Source organism: Glycine max, chromosome 6 (genome assembly GCF_000004515.6).
Source record: "Glycine max cultivar Williams 82 chromosome 6, Glycine_max_v4.0, whole genome shotgun sequence".
Classification (NCBI taxonomy): Eukaryota; Viridiplantae; Streptophyta; class Magnoliopsida; order Fabales; family Fabaceae; genus Glycine; species Glycine max.
Genome location: NC_038242.2, coordinates 11802728 through 11822154, shown reverse-complemented (window position 1 = coordinate 11822154; position 19427 = coordinate 11802728). Strand labels below are relative to the sequence as shown.

The window sequence follows — 19427 nt, the reverse complement described above, 5'->3', positions numbered from 1 at the left end:
ATAAGTGTGTGTATATAATGAATCTGATGACGGTTACTCTATATATGTTTCCTTCAAAGTTTGCCCTTAATTTCTTCATGCTGAATTAATGTGGTGTGAGTGAGGGTTATATTAATCAAAGAAGGAATTTTTTGTCAAACATTTTCCCAACTAAATAAACACACGTACAGCAAATTAAAGAATGAACTTTAAAAATTTTCGACTTACAAATAACTTAAAAAATAAACAAAAGATCACTTGAAAATTATAGGAGTAATAATATTTTAAACATCTTATCAATAAATCTTATTTTTTTCTTTTTTTTATCACATCATACATCTTATTAAATTAATATATATTTCTCTCTCTTTAGATATTCAATGGGTGTTAGGAGTGTTCATGTAATATTTTTAAAATTATATATGTTTATATAGTTTAAATCCGCATTAACAAGATATATATCAAGAGGTGTAGTTGTTGAGGACTACTATAATGGGGTGAGTGATAGAGTCTGCACTGTCATGTTTAAGGGTCAGCTTGCGGTTTCCACACGGTGATTGGATGTACTGTATAATAATAATACAGATTTTTCTTCAAAAGAAGACCAACTATATAGCATATTCCGATCTGAATATGACCTATTTTAAATTTGACAAAAGATACGAACATTTTAAATTGTGGTAACTGCAACTGGTTTAATGTTTGTTTAATGGCTAATCACTTGAATAAACAATCTACGAATGAAGTTATTTATGCCCCAGTCAATAAGATGATATTAACACAAACATACTCAAATTATTGATAATATTATATATATGTGAGCATAAAAAGACTGCCACTTCGATAGACCTGCCCTCAATAAGAAGCAAGAACCACATGCATGGCGGCAATTGAATCAGAAAGTTGATTAAGAAAGTCAAACACATTTAAGAACTCACACGTGAGTAAGCAGTCATTGAGCTGGCATTTGTAAAACATAAACGATATATTCTTCTAAAAAAAAATATTTTTCTCAATCTTTTCCTCTCCATGAACTATTCTTGATTTTTTTTTCCTGAGAAGAATTAATAACCTATTCAGCTTAATTTCATAATAATAGTATTCCATAATTCCTGAAATCCTCGTACATAAATCAGAGAGGTTTAAAGTTTAAACATTAGCAACAAACCAAAACAACAAGCTTCTTCTCCCATATATATATCACTCTTTCTCTCGACTTGCTTTCTATTTCTCTCTCCATATAAAATAACCCTTTTTTTTCTTCTAAAAAATTAAATATAGCTGGACTATTTGTCCTTGTGTATACCTTGCCTTTTAAGCACACTCATTTTCTACCCCTATTTTCCTTTCTTCTTCACTTCTGGACTCTCTAGCTAGCACCTCTCTCTATTCTCTCCCAAGGTGACTCCTACTTCATAATCAGAGGGCATGCTTGAATGTCCAGAGAAAGGTAATAGCACACAAAAATCTCTTTTCCATCTCTTAAACTTCTTATACAGTGCTCTATATGTTTTATATATATTCCTTCCCAGCCAGCTAGCTTGAAACTTCTTCAATTATGACAAATATTATTTTTTTCAAACAACATAGAGGATGCCATACGACAATGTTTTGAGTCCTCAATTTTCTAAATTCATATGTTGATAAAAGTACAAATTAAGCGTGTCATATCATATCCCTTGATAGAAAAAAAAAAAAGGATATTTGATAATTAATTTGTTTTTTGTGAATGAGGCCTGCTAAGTTTCTTCATGCTTACTACTACTGTAGGGAGAGATTTGATGAGATAGGGAAGAAGATCAAGAGGGAAAGAGATGTTTCATCTCAAATGGGAAGAAGACACATGTTAGGCCCTCCAGGAACCCTAAATACTATCACCCCTTGTGCAGCATGTAAGTTGTTGAGAAGAAGATGTGCCCAAGAATGTCCCTTTTCTCCATATTTCTCTCCCCATGAGCCTCAAAAGTTTGCTTCTGTCCACAAAGTCTTTGGTGCCAGCAACGTCTCAAAGATGCTCATGGTAAATATACACACACACGGTACACATAAATAACACTAGCTAGCTAGTTATTTAATTAACCATATCATATAACATGTATTCCACTTATTATAGATTTTAATCATATCATATAATTTCTTCGACAATGTGTTGTAGGAAGTACCAGAGTGTCAAAGAGCTGATGCTGCAAATAGTCTAGTTTATGAGGCTAATGTGAGGCTAAGAGATCCTGTGTATGGATGCATGGGTGCAATTTCTGCTTTGCAACAGCAAGTACAATCTTTACAAGCTGAACTTAATGCAGTGAGAGGTGAAATACTTAAATACAAACTCAGGGAAGCTAACATGATACCCTCCTCTCATCATGTTGGAATGCTCCCTTCATCTGGGGCTGTTTCAATTGCTGCTCCACCGCCGCCACCTCCTCCACCACCACCTCCTCCTCCTCCTCCTTCTCTTCCTCTTCCTCTAACTTCCCCCTCCTCTTCCATATACATCCAACATAGGGATCCCACCACTTATACCACAATTTCAAGTGATAATATCTCCTATTTTGGTTGATAAAATTTGCAGCCTAAAAATAATTATTCCATTTATTTCTCTCTTAAGATGCATCAAGGTGGAATAAAGTAAGTAAAGAAAAGGAGAGTATTGATACTGAATGTTGTCATGCCCCGGCTGTATGCTTTTTTTCTTTCTTTTTATTATCTTAATCCATATGATTAATATGCCCAAAACTTCCCCTTGATATATGGTTGGTTAAACTTTTATTTTCTTCCACACCTTTTTTAAGCTAATTAAAGCTACTATCATATTGGAAATTAATTGCTCCTTGATCCTGTAATGATTAACTACTGTATTTCTTCCCCAGCCTCAAGTACAACCGATTTAGACACAATGCCAACTTGATATATACTTATGCCAATTTTCCCTTCATTATTTTAAGAAGCAAAGGACAATAAAGGGGGAAAAGAGAAACTTGGTTTTATATTCCATTGATGATATTTGATCAACTTGGTATGGGAAACATAGCAAATTAAGGGTGGGAGGAGGGAATCACTGGTATTGTTGGTAGAATTAATTTTGCACGTGACGACTGTGGTTCGTGACCATAACATTTCTTAGGCATGTTAATCTGTGCCACTGAAGTATCTGAGTTTGCTGTCTGAAGTTGCGGGAGACAAAAGGTATGCTTGTGTGATCTTCACCATGTTGAGTCAGACTTAACTATTCTGAGAAATTTCGTTTATATATATGGAAATTGGGTAGCATAATTTTACGTCAAGTTGTATCATTTGTATTATACAGTCATAACTATATTATATTAATTACTGTCCTTTGTAGTAGTCGCTGATATATTGCTAACTAGCTTGAGAATTGAGTAATGAGTATTACTGTAGATATTTTTCCCCTTAATTTTCATTTTCGTTTTACCTTGGATATGCATGGTTTGATGGAGAAAATTCTTAAGATTTTAACCTATATCAAAGTAGCACAGAACTCATATCAAGATACACGCATACACCTAAGAGAAGAAAAAAGATGGATGAGGAATTTAATGTTAGATTCTTACATTCACCTCCGCATAAATTTTTTGATTAGCTGAGGGAGCCACCAATGTTAAGACATTCTCATTTTATGTTTTATTGCTTTGGAATATATGATGTGACTCATCATCGATCGGTAATGGATCTCTCATCTTCAGTTTCTTTAAATGTTAGTTGAACTTCATAGTTCAAATTAATAGCTTACATGGTTTACTATCAAAAAATATGTTAATTGAATTGCACACGCCGACGCATTCGTGATTTAATTTCTTTAATTTCCCTCATTATGACGGAATTGATTTATTTTATAATTAGCACTGAAATATAAGGGACCGAATATTGACCCCAAAGAACATAACATATTAAATACTAGTATATCACATTTAGTTTTAGAAAAAATTGTTATTTTTTTATTTCATAGTATTTTGTATTAAAAAATGGTTAAAAAACAAATGTTGTTATATATATATATATATATATATATATATATATATATATATATATATAAAGAGAGAGAGAGAGAGAGAGAGAGAAATAAAATAAAAATAAAATGATAATTTTTTTGTACATAAATGACAGGAAAATACCATATATTTTCGATACATTTTCTTAACTTAAAATCCTTAATTAAAAGACCTTTTCTTTTTCATGCTTTGTAGTGAACGGCATCGTTTGATCGAGAAATAAACGATCGAATATTGACACATCGGTTTATTTTTGTCCTATATATATGCTGCATGTTTCATTAATTCTATAGAAATTGCAGATGGTATCTTTTTGTGCTTATTTTATGAGTGCAATTTGAGAGCATATAAACAAAGGCAGAGAGTATGAAGCAATGCAATTTAAGTTGAAAACATATGTATAAAAATAATAATTAGAAAAAGCAAAAGGGTTTAATAGGTGAAATTAAAGTAGAAATTTGATTACGTATTTGTTGGATGGTCATACTCCATTGCCAGCTATTTAATTTCTAAAGAGTGAGTTTCCTTGGCGTGAGGATTTCAGTTAGTCGAGCGCGAAGAGGAAGTCTTAGTCGTATAAGCAAGAAATATAAAGAAAAAGACTTGCACTTATTTTAGACCTTTCTTTTTCTGCATGATGCGCAAAACCACTCATGTACATATTATTGCTATTGAATCTAATTTAATTTAAAACTTAGAACCCGTATAATATATATAGAGATGTGACATGTATTGGTCCCATGTCATGATTGCTTCAACTCGCGGCATCTTCCTTGTGTTGGCATAGCCCAATCATCACTACTTATATTAATTTGAACAAATTTGTGATCCTTCTTTTTACCATTTCAAAACTTAACTAAGGTATTTTTTGGCCTCATTGAAATTCATGATTGATGTCGTTGAGTATACTATGGTTAATTTAATGAAATGTATTATTAGCTGGGGTTGATCCTGGATTGAGAAAGGTTTCGCTGCATCATTTATTTCTGTGTTCTCGAATTCATAATCGATGCATGTGTGAGAGAGGGGATTCCAAGATTAAGCTATATTCAGTGAGCATGCATACTTGGATCTCACTCAACTCTTGCTATTGCCAACATTATATGTTGACAAACAATATTATTTTTATTTTATCAATGCTGATTGGGCGACCAGATTTTTCAGTCCACTGTATAAAAGCTTGATTTGGATCTTAACTTTTCTTTTTTAAATTAAAGTAACTATAGGGGAAGTAGTACATTGTTTTTTTTTTTAGTTTGATCCATCATATGAGAAATTAGGTAATATCACTAAAAGTAATAAACTTCTCCTTATTAAATTTTAATGCAATTTTTTAATTCGAATTTAAGATTATTAATTAAGACAATCATTATGTTGATTTAAACGTTATAGAATGCATATTATTTTAGTACAATAGTAATAAGTAGTTAGAGCTCTGCTTTACTTGTGTTGCTGGAAAATTATATATGGTCTAGAGATGGATTAGATAATGAGCTTGGATAATCAATTCTAATTTAGTATTGATCGAGTTATCAAATTATGCATACATATATTTATATATTTTTAAAATCATTTATAAAAAAAATAGAAAAGATCGATAAAAGCATTATTAAAAAAAAAGTTATGGTGAGTTTAACTTAAACATGTTTTATATAAGAGTAAATTACACTTGTGTTTCTTGTGTTTTTCTCAAATTACACTCGATACTGTTTCCTTTTTTTTTAAAATTACTTTTCTTTTTCTTCTGTTAACATTGTTAAGTAACGTCAATTGAAATATGTGAACAGACGAAATTGTCTTAACATCTTTGTTATACTTGCATTCCATGTATTGTTCTCAAATTACACTTGATACCCCTCCCTTTTTTTACATTACTTTTACCCCTTCTGTTAACGTTGTTAACTAACGTTAATTGAAATATATGAGCAGACGAAATTGTTCTAACATCTTTGTTAAATACTCAATAATAAATTAACAATTGATCTATGAATGGACCTTTCTTAAGGCAATAACAATTTTTCCTTTAATATTTGACTCTTACTTTATTATTACCAACAGAAGATACAACTCTTGATTAAGACATTATATCAATCACCTAGCCATCGAAAATAAATATTTCAAAGAAATGAATAAAAAAACACAAATGGAATAGCAAAACACTAAAATTTGAAACAAATGATCATATTCAATCAAGACATTGCTGAAAACATGTCCAACAAAAATGCAGCAACCAAACGACCCAACACATACCAAAAAAAATTGAACTAAAAGGAAGAAGAAGAAGGAAGGGTGTTAACACATGTGTACCAACAAGGCGAGTTCACGTCCAACAAAAAGTTAGGTTCACGTCCAATTAGAGAAAAAAGAAAAAGAAGGAAGAGTGTTAAAATATTTTGAGGTTGAAAATGGTGTCAAGTCTTTTATGGAGTTAAGAGGAAGAAGATGAATATATTTTAGACATAAATTTTCATTAAAAGTCATATGACCAGCATTTGCCACTTTCTATTAAATTATTAAACAGTGTTTAAGAGGGAGGGTCTTAGTGTAATGTGAGCTAAACAATTAAGAGACTTTTTGTAGGGTGCAAAAAAGAAGGAGCGTCGGGTGTAATTTGAAAAAAAAAACATAGGAAATACAAGTATAATGTACTGTATTTTTATTATTAAGAAACAATTTCTTACAGAAAATACATATTTTAGTTTTAAAAAACTCTCTTTGCCACATAAATTTACTTCATTGGAAAAGAAATTATATACTTAAGAAACCCTTCAAGAAACTCTCTTAACACATATTCTAACTTGAATATAACTTATGTGTTTATTTGACAAATAAAAACAATGAATGCTATTATAAATCTAATATTAAATGATGAAAAACTACTAATATTTAATGGAAAACTAATAGATAAAGCATTGATTAAAAGCATAAATTTATTGAAACAATAAAACTCAATGTCACGTGCGCTAACTTAATTATAAAATATTATAAAGAATTAATTCATTTAATTAAAAAGTATTCGAGTTTTTTAAATTTTAATTAATTATAAAATGTAATAAGTATATTATGTAGGTATGTTAATCAGTTAATGTCTGAGTATATATTATAATATCTATAGCCACAAAATTTCATGTGGCATGTGGGCAATCACCTAATAGGGAATTGATCAAAATAAATTCTTGTGCAACATAAAGTCAAAGAAAATGATTGTTAATTTGTTTTATATTAGGACGTAAAGGATGCAATATGGTCTGAATCGTGAAAGAGTGATATCCTTTTCCGTATAATATTTGTTTTGGATGAAGATTGAGATGGCTTAGAAGATCAAATGAAGACAGAAAAAAAAAAAAAAGTACATAGGCTTGTGCATGCATATATTTGAAACTAGGTCATATAGTCTATACGCTCTACAGATATATTAAACTTATTCTTAATGTTTAAAGGGTAATTTGTGGAGAGATATGTATATAGGATAAGTACTCAATATAATAAAACATTTCTAATTAACTACGTCGACTTAATTATTAATTAAATTACTAAAGTGAGTTGTGTCCAGTCTATCCTAAATGTGTATTTTTAAATCCGAAGACTTGGTATGTACGGGGATCAGCACCATCCTTTGGATGGTTTTGCAACGCTCCAAAGTCAAAGGAAATCAACAAAATACAGGTACACTTAAAATATAAAATAATTTTAAAAAAATCTTAAGTAGAAAGGCAGGATGCACTAGGAAGCCCGTCCTGGCTCTAGTAAAAAAGAACTGAAGAAATAAGTGAACGCCCTTACTTTGACAACAAATCTTTTGCCATATTTTGTAGGACTTTACCTAGAACGTGCATGCATAGGATAGGAGTATAGACAAGGAATAAGTTGGCTTGGTCCAAGAGTTTTCCAACTTCAGTATCACACTAATTCTTAAAGACATATAAATCAGTGTAAATTAAGGTACAATTTTGTTTTACAAAGTTAAGCTATAAGTTGAATGTTTGTGTAATATAAATTTACAAGTTATTGTTTGACTCAACAAAAAAGTATATATCTTTCTTCACTTCTGTACAAATTATGGTTTGAGACTTAAAGCTATATATGTCTGAACGTAAATTAATTAAAATTTCGTTAAATATATTATTTATGAATAAAACTTAACTTTGCATGCATGTTGTCATTTTTTGGGTGTGAGAGCGGAGGACGTAAAAGAAAGAACTAGGCATCACTAGCCAAGAGTGGTAGGATAGACAAAAAAAAAAGTTTCTAAAAAACAAAAAAAAAGTACAAAGAAATTTTAAGTAAAAAATAAAAATTAATACTATCTTTCTCCTTAAATATAAGATTCTTTTTCTAAAAAAATTTTATAAAATTCTTTTGAAGTTACCTCTTGTATTAATTATTTTATCTAAATATCTTTAATTACTTTATAATAAATGTTATACGTTAAGATAAATTTATTCTCTCTTATGAGAATTTGAGAAGATGACTAACTTTAAAAGATCTATATCTATGATACCATAGTTGAGAATTTGAGGTCCCTCACCCTAGAATCCATCCTAACAACAATGCAAACATACAGAATTTTTTTAGAGAGCATACAGAAAGTAAAGTCTTGTTAATTACACTTTCCTTTCATTTTCTCTTAATTTTTTTCACTTTCTTGTTGCCCGCTTTGTACTAGGCTACAACTACTAGCCTTCTCCTTCTTGTCCAGAAAGTCTACAAGTTAATATCAAAGCCCGAGTTTTTTGGGCTAAAGTGACCCAATTCTAACTATGACTAGTCTTATAGACTATCGAATCCACACAAGCTGACGCAGAATCATTTACTCAGTCAACCACAAGAAAAATTATTATTAATTAACTCAGGATTCCTCTGTTTCAAATTTTAAAACCTGATTATGACCACGTAGCTCAAAAGTAAACAGAATGGAATGGGTTTATTCTATTTCACTAATTTTAATTTTTTATATAATTAAAATGTATTACTGTTTGTATGAGGTGCTTAAGGCTGCCTCTTACCAAGCTTTGATTTGACTTTGACCGAAAGTATGTTTTTAGTAGGGACAATTTTTTTAAGTTTTGGGTCAGAGATTAGAGATCGCTTCTAATTTATTGGATTAGAGACTACTCTAGCTTATCCTTCCCTCCATCCCGAGATACGGTGACATCTTAATTTACTTGACAAAATCGGAAGGATGGATTGTTTGGTAAGAAAATGATATGCAAGGAAACAAAAATCAATTCTTACTTTTTCTCACAAGACATATTATCACTTTTACATAATTACCATTAGTCCAAGGCCATGAGCTTGAATAAAACTTCTTTTGTTATAGTTAGGTACACCTGTGATCGATGGATATCCGAGACATGTTTTTATTTTGTATATTGTATATGCTTTTATAGCTCATATAGTAATATGTAATTATATTGAATTTTCGTCACTATTTTTTTCTTTCTATTATTATGTTTTCATCACTATTTTTAAAGGCTTGATACTTCACCGGCACATGTTGGACATACTGATGAAGTATCATGGATATCAAATACGTATTTGATACATAAAACAAATTTAAGTATCGGTGCTTCAGATGCTACACCTTTCTCTCTGCTTCCGCTGCATGTTCAGACTTCTCTGACAGAAGCGGTTCTTCCAAATCTATTCTACTCCTTGTGTCTTCATCTTGCGAGTTTGATTGCGGTGCCTATTGTTTAATCTCTGCACACTCTTTGGTTTTACCCCAAAGCACAATATATAAACCAACAATAACTCCAACAGCGCCTATCAAACTAAAAATGAGTTGTGCATGTGATTAGGCCAAACATATATATAATATTGTTTGAGTTTATTCATATGAACAAAGTATAATATAAATGGGATAAAAATAATAGTGTATTACCTTATATAATAGGCCGCGAAAATAAATTTTCTAAATTTACAAGAACTTATGAGAAGCACCAATAAAATATAGAGAACAAAATAGAAATCAAAAACACACAAGAGACATAATTTGTTTAACATGCAAAATCTCTCAATGCAAAGGTAAAAATCACGGGTCGTCTAGATCAAAGAAATAACTTCACTATAATCAATAAAGATACAAGAAATTCTCCAACAAGTGTACTCAAATGGACTACAAACAGCCAAATCAAAACATACCCACAATTGGTTCAATAAATACAAGAAGATAAAACCCTAAAATATATAGCAGAAAATGTGAAATACTTATATCTCTCCAGATATTTTTTTGACTATCTAACCGAACAATTTAAAACATCATGTATGTAGAACCTGCTGTCCAAAAATGAGCTCAATCCAATGGTGAACAAATCCATAATTGAAATCTTAAAAACACTCTTCGGTGGGTGTGCGAAGATCACAATGATTTTTTCTCTCATTTCTCTCTCAATGTTTTGTAACTATTTTTTGCTGTCAAATGAGTCTCTCTCTCCTTAATATGACCCTTCTCTGGTGTATAGGAAACCTCTTTTTGAGATGCACCATGATTGAGCAAAGAAGCTAACCGCTGTTCGAGTTCCTTATTTCATAAAATAATAAAGATTAATTAAACTTAAATTCTTTATCTCTCTAAATTAACTCATTAACACATTATTTTTCTATATATCTTTATCCTATTACATTTTCACGTGATATTATCCATCACATCTATAATATTAACACTTATTATTTCTCTCTCTTTTAATCTTTTTGGATGTCAACTAGAATAGAGATGATCACCCATCTTTATTCAAATAATTATTTTGAGAAAAAAACTAAAGATTTTGAAACATTTATTTTTTAAATCAATAGTTAAAGTTTAGAAACACACAAAGAAAGATGAAGAAAGAAGAGACACATCCCGAAGGTTGATAATAAATGGTCTGGACAGCATGAAGCAATTGGTACCTGTTCAGTTGAAGTTTAGTCAGATCCCCACTGATGGAGAAAAGAATCATCCAAAATTATTCTGGTTTTTATGAAAAATGGTACGTAAATGATGTGATGAAAAATAAAGATAGAAATAACAATAATGGGATGGAAATGTAATAAAAGAGAAAGTAGATATATGGTAATTTACCTGCAGGATCATCCAACATGCCCAAAAAAAACTACTTGCTAAGAGCAATAGACAACCCAGCAGTCAATAATCCTCACCTCCATTGCTAGTGAGATGCATAGAAGCTGGAAGGAGCTCAATGTGTAACATCTTCTGTCCTTTGATCAATGTCATGGTCAAGGCTCCACTCCCACAACAAACTGTCCCTAGTATTTTGGCCAGGCTTCTTAAGCCTCGTAGATCAATTTTTCAAATCTAACTCATTCAATTCCATGCTAAGAAAACAAATGTTAGCAAAAATTATGATTTACTGCGGCACTGTTAATTATATTCTATTTTAGCTTAAGTAATTCGTGATTTAATTAATTTTTTTTGTCATATTTGAAGACTGCATGTATGTGCTCACGAGTCAGAGCCATTACCCTACAATTGTTGCAATTACAAACGTTAATGCAGGTGTCAGATTACTCATTGCGGTAGCTGCACTAGAAGATGCATAATATAAACCTCTAAATTATGCATTCTGATTTACTGTGATTCTGCAAGGAAAAAAAAATTAGGGTAAGTTTTTAATTTTTTTGGTCACAAAAGCAACAGCATGTTAATTATGTTACAAATGATTTTGGCAAACTGTACCCAACAAGAGCAGTCACAAACATCAAAGAGAAGCTTCTGAATCCCAATAAACTCTTTATTGTCTCCTGTCATCAAAAGCAAGCATGTATGTGACTATGTGAATGATTAAATAAGGATGAGAGTGTGCTAATGAGAGGAAGAATTGAAAAGTGGTCTAATTATTACCTCTTAGGAGAGAGTAACATAGGCGCCAAAGACAGTGGCTATGCCGTGCCCGTACACTACAAAGACTACTGTACTCAACCCGTCTAACAGAACTGCTCTTGTGAAGATGTTAAGTGCTGCATAGTGAATTTGCAAACCTATCATAACTATTAGAGGAAGATGGCCAGCTATAATACCACCCATTTTTTGAGATGGAGAGTATCTATAGTTGAAGTGAAGTTATATGCTTTGACCCCTTTTATTGCTTATAAGGAGAGAAATGAAAAGAAACTAAACAACAGAAATGCATGTGAAAGACTCAAAGAAGAATAACTTAAGGGCATATTTTAGCTCTCACATGTGACCTCTTTTAAAGGTAATTAATTATATTCAAGGCACCATGTGAATAGGTATCAAAGATAAGTATCAGTGTTTACGGGTACAGATCATCCGTGAATTCGAATTGACTCAAACCAATTCGAGCAGTTTGGGTTGGATCATTTATTTATTTGAGTCAAAACCGAACCGGCTAAAACCGTTCATATACAAGTTGAGTCACGGGTTTAGATTTATAGATACGATTAAAATCGAATCGAACCGAACCGATCAAAACCAATAAAAAAATTTAGAGTTGTTTGGTTTGACTTTAAATACTGTTAATATTGGAACTCCAAGTACTAGAACTGCAGTTGTTGGGGCTATTAGTGTTGAAACTCCTATTACTTTGATCCATTGTTATTTATTTCACCTTTTTACATATTTATTTTTTTATCATGTTTATAATATTAATGGATCACATTTTGTTCATTTGTTTCAACAAATCTAATTGCAACAAATTTGATTGTAGCAAATCTAGTCGCAGCAAATCTAATTTTAGCAAAGCTTAATGTAAGAATTTAATTTGTATGAAATAGTTGTGATTCAGACTATTATAATAAATTTCGTTGAAGAATATTTTGTTTTAATTTGTATTGGTCTATTTTAGAATATTATGTTGATGATATTAAATGAATCAATTTTACTACTTTCAAACATTTGATAATATTGTATTAATTGTATTGAATATTTAAATGAATCATGATATAAAATAGTAGTTCTAAGAAGAAAAAAATCAAATTTAAATGGTTAACTTGTTGGTTTGAATTAAATTAAATCGTTCATGAATGGGTTGAGTTGAGTTTTAAAAAAAATGTGAAAATCGAACTGAACCTTTGGATCAAATTTGATTGGATTGGGTCCTAAATTTGACTAAAACTAACCCGAATTGGCCCACGAACACCCCTAAAGATAAGCTTATATTTTGAAAGATACGTGTGGAGATTAGGGGTCATGGAAAGATGAAATGAGGAATATGTCAAAACACTCTCCAAACTCAAAGAGAGATATGTCATACACTGAGTTGGATGGTTAAGAAAAAACATGAGTTTGATCCTCTTTTAAAAAAAAATTAACATTCTTGTATAGTAACATTTGCTGATTAAAAAAAACAAAAAACAAACTATCCAAACTCAAAGACAGAGCTAGAATTAGATTAGGGGTGTTTCAATTTCATTCTTTCCACCTTTTTATCTGTCGTGATCTTGCTTGACATAACATTTTTGGAGCCAGGTAATTAATTATATTAGGAAGTTAGGTATATTTTTTTGAATAAATAATCATTTTCATTCTTGAAAATATGTGACATTGACAAATCTGTCTCAGAAAGATGAAAAGGAAAAATTTAATTTCCAAAAGTGTAAAACGTGAAACAAATATGTTTCACCGTTAACTTTAGTTCATTAATGTTTAGAAACTCAACTGCGTGACATGTAAGGGCAAAAATGCCACAAAATTGATGTTCACATGGACATAGGGACTAAAGTTACTAACAAATACATTCATAATTTAACAACATTGAGATTTTCATCCTTCAATTATAAAACTTACTAACAAATATATTCATGAAATATAAATCCAATTAGTTGATATCAGTAACAAAATGCATGCACCAACAACACATGCAATAACAAAATCATAAACTTCTAAATCTAATATGTTGTTGGTGCATGGATCTTGTTGTTGATGTCAAATAATTAGGTTTACATATTCTGTGGATATATTTTTAAGTAAGTTGTATAATTGACGGAAGAAAATACCAATAAGTTGTTAAATTTATAGAAGTATTTGTCAGCAATTTAGCTCATATGTCCATGTGAGTATCAATTTCATGACATTTTCGTCTCTATGTGTCACGTGATGAGCTCCTAAATGTTAATTGACGAAAGTTAATTGTGAAACAAATTTGTCTCATTTTTTCCACTTTCGAGAACTAAAGTTTATTTTTTCATTTTTCCAAGACAAACTTATCAGCGCTACATACTTTCCTTTCAAAGGACAAAAATAATTATTTTTTTTTTTAATAAAATTTAATATATTAATTGTATTTATTAATACATGTCTCCAAATATTAAAAATGATACGTAAGGGAGGGAGAAATTAGTTTAAATGCAAAAGGGATTGAAATATAAAAAGATGAAATTAATAAACTAAACAGACCTGACATATACATCACTAAATGAGGTGTTTTAATTTATTGGTCCAAGTAGATTAAAGGTTCCAATCTCCTAAAAAAAGATTAAAGGTTCCAAAACCATCTAAATTACAAAGTTTTCGGAGAGTTCCTCCTTTCTTTATGGCCCATTTGTGGAGGGGCTACTTCCTGAACCAACATAATATAAAAAAAAAAAAAGAGAACACTTGAATGATTTATAGCGTGTTTGGAAGAAGACCAGAGCCGTCATTTTTCACATCAAGTAGATGGTACTGGTTATAGCTTTTAGGATTTTCACATGCGTCTTGGATGTGAATCGTAGGTTATAAAACATATTTCCAAACACATTAATTGATAAAATTGAAAATTCATGTTTTACCAAATTGAAACAAATTACTAGCATTTTGTCAGAAAATAAACAGAAAAAACTGAAAAAGTTTCAAAAACATTTTTTTATAAGAAAATCGTAAGTTCAAAAAGTAACATACAGTAGGAATGATAATTCTACTCAAATTTGAATGAATACTCACAAAAAATATTCACAAATAGATAAAATAAATACTCCTCATTCAAAATGGAACTGAAACTAAATATTTTAATGAGATTGGATTTGAGTTTGAATATGAGTACTATAGTACTCAACTGTCCATACCCACACATATTATACATGAATGTTTTAATTAAAATATCTTATATATATAATTATATATTTTATTAATTATTAATTTAATTACTAAAACATAGTATTGCTTATTGAAGTTTAAGAATTAGTTCTTATAGTTTATTGTTAGATTTAATAAAGTTTAAGAAATAAAATATTGATGGTTAAGGATGATTATGTTTTTAATGTTTAGTTATTACTTATGGTTGGATGATTTAAAAATAAATATTTAATTTATTTGTAACAATTTTTAAGTAATATTTTTTATTGATTTATGAGAAGAGAAGAGAATGATAATTAAAATTGTTACTTATATAGCAAATATGGGATAGATATGAGTATTTTTTTTCAAACAAGAAGATTATGAGATGTCAACTAAGTATGAATAATTTTTTCAAACGTGACTATGCAAGGGGTACTGTATATAATACCTTACCCATGATCCTTGACATAAACGTAATTTAGAAGCAAAAGCAAAACTGAATTCTGATGAAATGTTATGAAGGGGAGATTAAAAAAGCAAACTCTGTTCTTGATAAATTCTTGATAAAGGATTTTTTTTCCTACAATATAGTCAAGGAAAAGTAAAAAAGAGACAAAAATAAAGGGAAGTAGAACACACACTAACGTATACGGCATTGATAACAGCAACTACACTAGGAAATTAACCCACCACGGAATCCAAAACACAACCAAAACATGTTTTAACAACTTATTAAACACAATTAAATTGCTTGCGTATGTGTAGTAGGACCCTTAATATTGGAGACTCAATTAGTAATTAGTTAATCCTTCTACAATTCTTCCTGATTTCTCCGTTGGAGCCAGTGAGAGGACTAATGTCTCCCATCTTGATCATGGCGGCGGCGAAGTCAGAGGAGAAGGAGCTCGGGTTGGTGCTGTAGCCACGCACAATGGAGTCGGTGGACCCACCATTGAACAGTTGCTGATCAGAGTGGAGGAGACCCTTCTTCTGAACAAGATTCTTGAAGTAGTAGTTGTCGAATTCGGTTGGAGTTTGAAGATCAAGCGTTGCAAGATTATTGTCCCCTGACCCTGATGTTCTTGGGCAGCTTTGTTGCCTTGTCCTTGCAAATGCGGTGTCTATGTTGCTCTCGTTGTAGATGCGGGCTCTGAAGTTTGTGCACCTTGCTTGTCCAATTGTGTGACCACCTAACGAAAGAAAAATTATATAACATGCAATGTTAGCAGTGCTACAAATACATTTTCTGTAATTGATTAAAGTTTATTGAAAAATACAAAATTAGAATAGAGAATCATTAAATATTTGATGTGAAATCCACAAAAGTTGTCATCTCCAATAAATTTCAACTGAGTGTGTGACTAACATTTCTCATATCCCTGATTAATTAAGAAATTTTACTATATGATTGAAATGTTATTATCAATTGGAAAAATATGTGATATATGTTTTGTACCGGACAAGGCGACCAAGTCCTTGGTGGAAAGTCCAAGAGCGCTGAATCTTGAGATGAGTTGGTTAAGGTTTGAAGTGGGTGGAGGGATGCCATTGTTAGCAGCAGATTGGCTAGCAGTTCTAGCGTCTCTTCTTCCAACTTTAACATTCCAACTAGGGCCTCCAAGCTAATATGATGATCAAAATCAACAAAACATTTAAATTCACATTCTTGCATGTGTTGTACTAAATTAGTAATTAATTTAATGATTTAGTTTAATGTGTTTTTGTTGGTTTTTTGGCCACTTACGATCTGAACAGAGTCTCTGGCAGCTATGGCAAGGATATCTGCGCAGGAGACAACTCCTGGACATGCTTTCTCCACGGCTGATTTAATGTTGTCAATGACCTCGTATCCACGAGCAGAGTTCCTGTTGGGGTTTGCGTTCTTCTCTCCGGTGAAGCTTGATGTGTCATCCAATAGAATTGAACCATCACATCCCTGCATTTGTTAAGGTTTTATTCATAAATATTCCAGCCCTCCCTTTCTTTTGGTAAACCAAAAATTTGAATCAAGCAGTAAAAACTTAAAAGTTGCAGGCTACAAGTAAATAAGATGAAAAATATTAATCCTCACCAAGGTTCTTAATAACTTTTTTTAAAAAAAAATTATCATTTTTAACTTGTTAGCTAGCTAAGAAGTAAGAAGGTTCTAAACAGTAAAGGATTTAATTTTTTAAATGAGTTAGCAGTTCACATGGCATGATTATGTATGACGAGATTTTCTCAGATGATATCTAAAATAAAAGTAACTTGTGTTGTTCAAAAAAATTAGTTGATGAATCACAAAAAAAAAAAAAACATAGTTGCTGCATGCATGGGGTAGAAGCAAAAGCCTGAAGCTATAGGTATGCTGATTAGCATATTTATATGTATGTTTGAGAAGGTGCATATAAATTACATTGACAAAGCAATCGTGGAAGAACAGGCGGAGGAGAGAAGCACCCATGCGGGTCTCCTTTGATATGGCAGATTGCACTGTGGATTTCACAGTGGAGAAGAGGTTTGGACACGAATGGTAGTAGAAGTTTGTAGAAAGTTGGGCATTGGCACTCCCCAATATGAGGACAAACAGAGCCAAACAAATGGTCAATCTAGAACAAAACGAAGCCATAGTTTGCTCAAAAACACTAACTTAGTACTTCAAGTGTTTGTGTTTGCTTGAGAGGGTGTGGTTTATCGGTTAATGGAAGTTCTCTATTTATAATGGTCCCTAGGAAGGGTTCTCAATTGCATTTGTCTCAAGGTAATTTGTCTCAAAGGTAGCCTAACCTACCACGTAGAATATGGACAAGTTGTTAGTTCGATGGGAAATTTAATTGGCTATTATAAGAATTTTCAAAAAGGTATTATGATTTTGAAAGTTTAAGTGGGATAGATTCTAAAATTTATCAAGTTAAGTCTCAAGTTTGAAAGAGTATTTGTAAAAATATTTATATATTACTTATTAATAAAATTTCACATGTGAAAATTAAATTCATGTGGGTATGAGATATAAGATTATTTCTTATCAACTTAAACAATTTTTATTAATTAAAAAAGTATTATGGTAACCGTAACTAATTCATTTATGAATTTTGAATATGATGGAATAGAAAAACGGGGTGGTATAGGTGAGAGATTCGATTTTAATGAATTCAAAGATAACGAAGTGAAAACCCGCGTCATTGTTCTGTGAATCCAACGACTAGCTGCCTCCTTTGCCTTGATTTGTCAAATGTCTACAATTGTTTGGTAAACTATTTTCCTCTGGAGGGCCCCATCATATAACGCTTTGATGTAAGACATTTTCTATTATATACTATATCCAAATTATGCGACAGAACAAAGCCAAAGGCAAATTTGACTGCTTCGTTAAATTAAATATTCCAAAAACCAAAACATGCATATACTACTATAATCTTATTTTAGTCATGCGTAATTGACTATAGTTGAGAGAATCTTTGTTTGGTAAGGTTACTTTTGCAAGTTTACTCAACCAAAATATTAATAATAGTAACACCTTTTGCAATTTCATTATCTTATCTCTCTGCTGGCCATGCTTGTACTACATCTCAACGCGGGTTTTACCTAGTCGTGTGAATGCCACAAGACAAAGCCTCTCATGTTTTCATGGCCCATTCAGCCTATCATATAATTACGTTTAAGCTAAGTAAGATAGTAAGAAACTTCTTCGCCTGTCTGATTTTGGTAAGATTTAGGTCAGAAGCTTTACTTAACTATAGCCTCACAAATATATGATCGAGTACTATAATAATAGTATAATGCCCACATGATTATTAATCACACCTTAATATATCTTTGACAAATCTAGCGTTGTACCAATCACAATATCACCATAAAAAAATGTTATACTAATAAAAAAAACATTAGTTCTTAAGTTTCTTTATGTTAATATAGCTTTATATAACAAAAATTAAATATTATTATGAATAATATGACAGTCTAATTTCAATACATTGTGATGACAATAATTTATATATCTTAACTAAGTGAAAATCACCTTGGGACAGTGGCTCAGTCCTTCATTCAATTCTTACACTGCTAGATTGAGACATTTATTTTCTCTTAACTAGGGTCTGGGGCAGTCATAATTCTTAAGACTTTCATAATTACACTGCTAGATTGAGACAATTATTAATTGTTGCGTATATGTGTTTCATATTTCATTATATTTAATTTTGCTCTAAAAACAACACTTTGAAAGTTGAGAATATTTGGTCAAATATTTTTGGGTACACACATGAAATTAAAATGATAAACACGAAGAGAACAAATGAAGAAAAAAACTGAGAATTTTTAGAAGGGATATCAGATCAAAAGGTTTGGAATAATAGTGTTAATTTCCTATTTCTTTTCAACTTTAAGAAACTCATCTGTCAACTTATTAGGAAGTCAGTTGCCTTCCTTCAAAAAAATAATAATAAAAGGAAGTCAGTTGCCTCAGT

At 31.1% G+C, this 19427-nt stretch overlaps 2 protein-coding genes and 1 long non-coding RNA gene across 3 annotated transcripts; 1 reads left to right on the top strand and 2 right to left on the bottom strand.

The window, feature by feature from the left end:
* Nucleotides 1–1155: 1155 nt before the first annotated feature.
* Nucleotides 1156–3324, top strand: LBD26 (LBD domain-containing transcription factor). Its single transcript, XM_003526774.5, has 3 exons — nt 1156–1429; nt 1750–1999; nt 2135–3324. Exons 1-3 carry the CDS (start codon nt 1416–1418, stop codon nt 2537–2539), a joined length of 669 nt encoding a protein of 222 aa, XP_003526822.1. The 5' UTR covers nt 1156–1415; the 3' UTR covers nt 2540–3324.
* Nucleotides 3325–10039: 6715 nt separating this feature from the next.
* Nucleotides 10040–12153, bottom strand: LOC100790968 (uncharacterized). Its single transcript, XR_003267364.2, has 3 exons — nt 11833–12153; nt 11668–11732; nt 10040–11570 (listed from the first exon to the last, which is right to left on the bottom strand). It is a non-coding gene; the product is annotated as an uncharacterized lncRNA (long non-coding RNA).
* Nucleotides 12154–15610: 3457 nt separating this feature from the next.
* Nucleotides 15611–17652, bottom strand: LOC100790279 (peroxidase 52-like). Its single transcript, NM_001254985.2, is given in 4 exon segments — nt 15611–16175; nt 16442–16607; nt 16730–16921; nt 17381–17652. Coding segments are annotated over 4 exon segments (963 nt in total). The 5' UTR covers nt 17594–17652; the 3' UTR covers nt 15611–15783.
* Between the last annotated feature and the right edge of the window lie 1775 nt (nt 17653–19427).

Excerpts from the sequence above, each read along its gene's own strand:
- LBD26 (XM_003526774.5), top strand. Across the intron at positions 2,000-2,134 it reads ACGTCTCAAAGATGCTCATG|GAAGTACCAGAGTGTCAAAG; the intron begins GTAAATATACAC and ends AATGTGTTGTAG.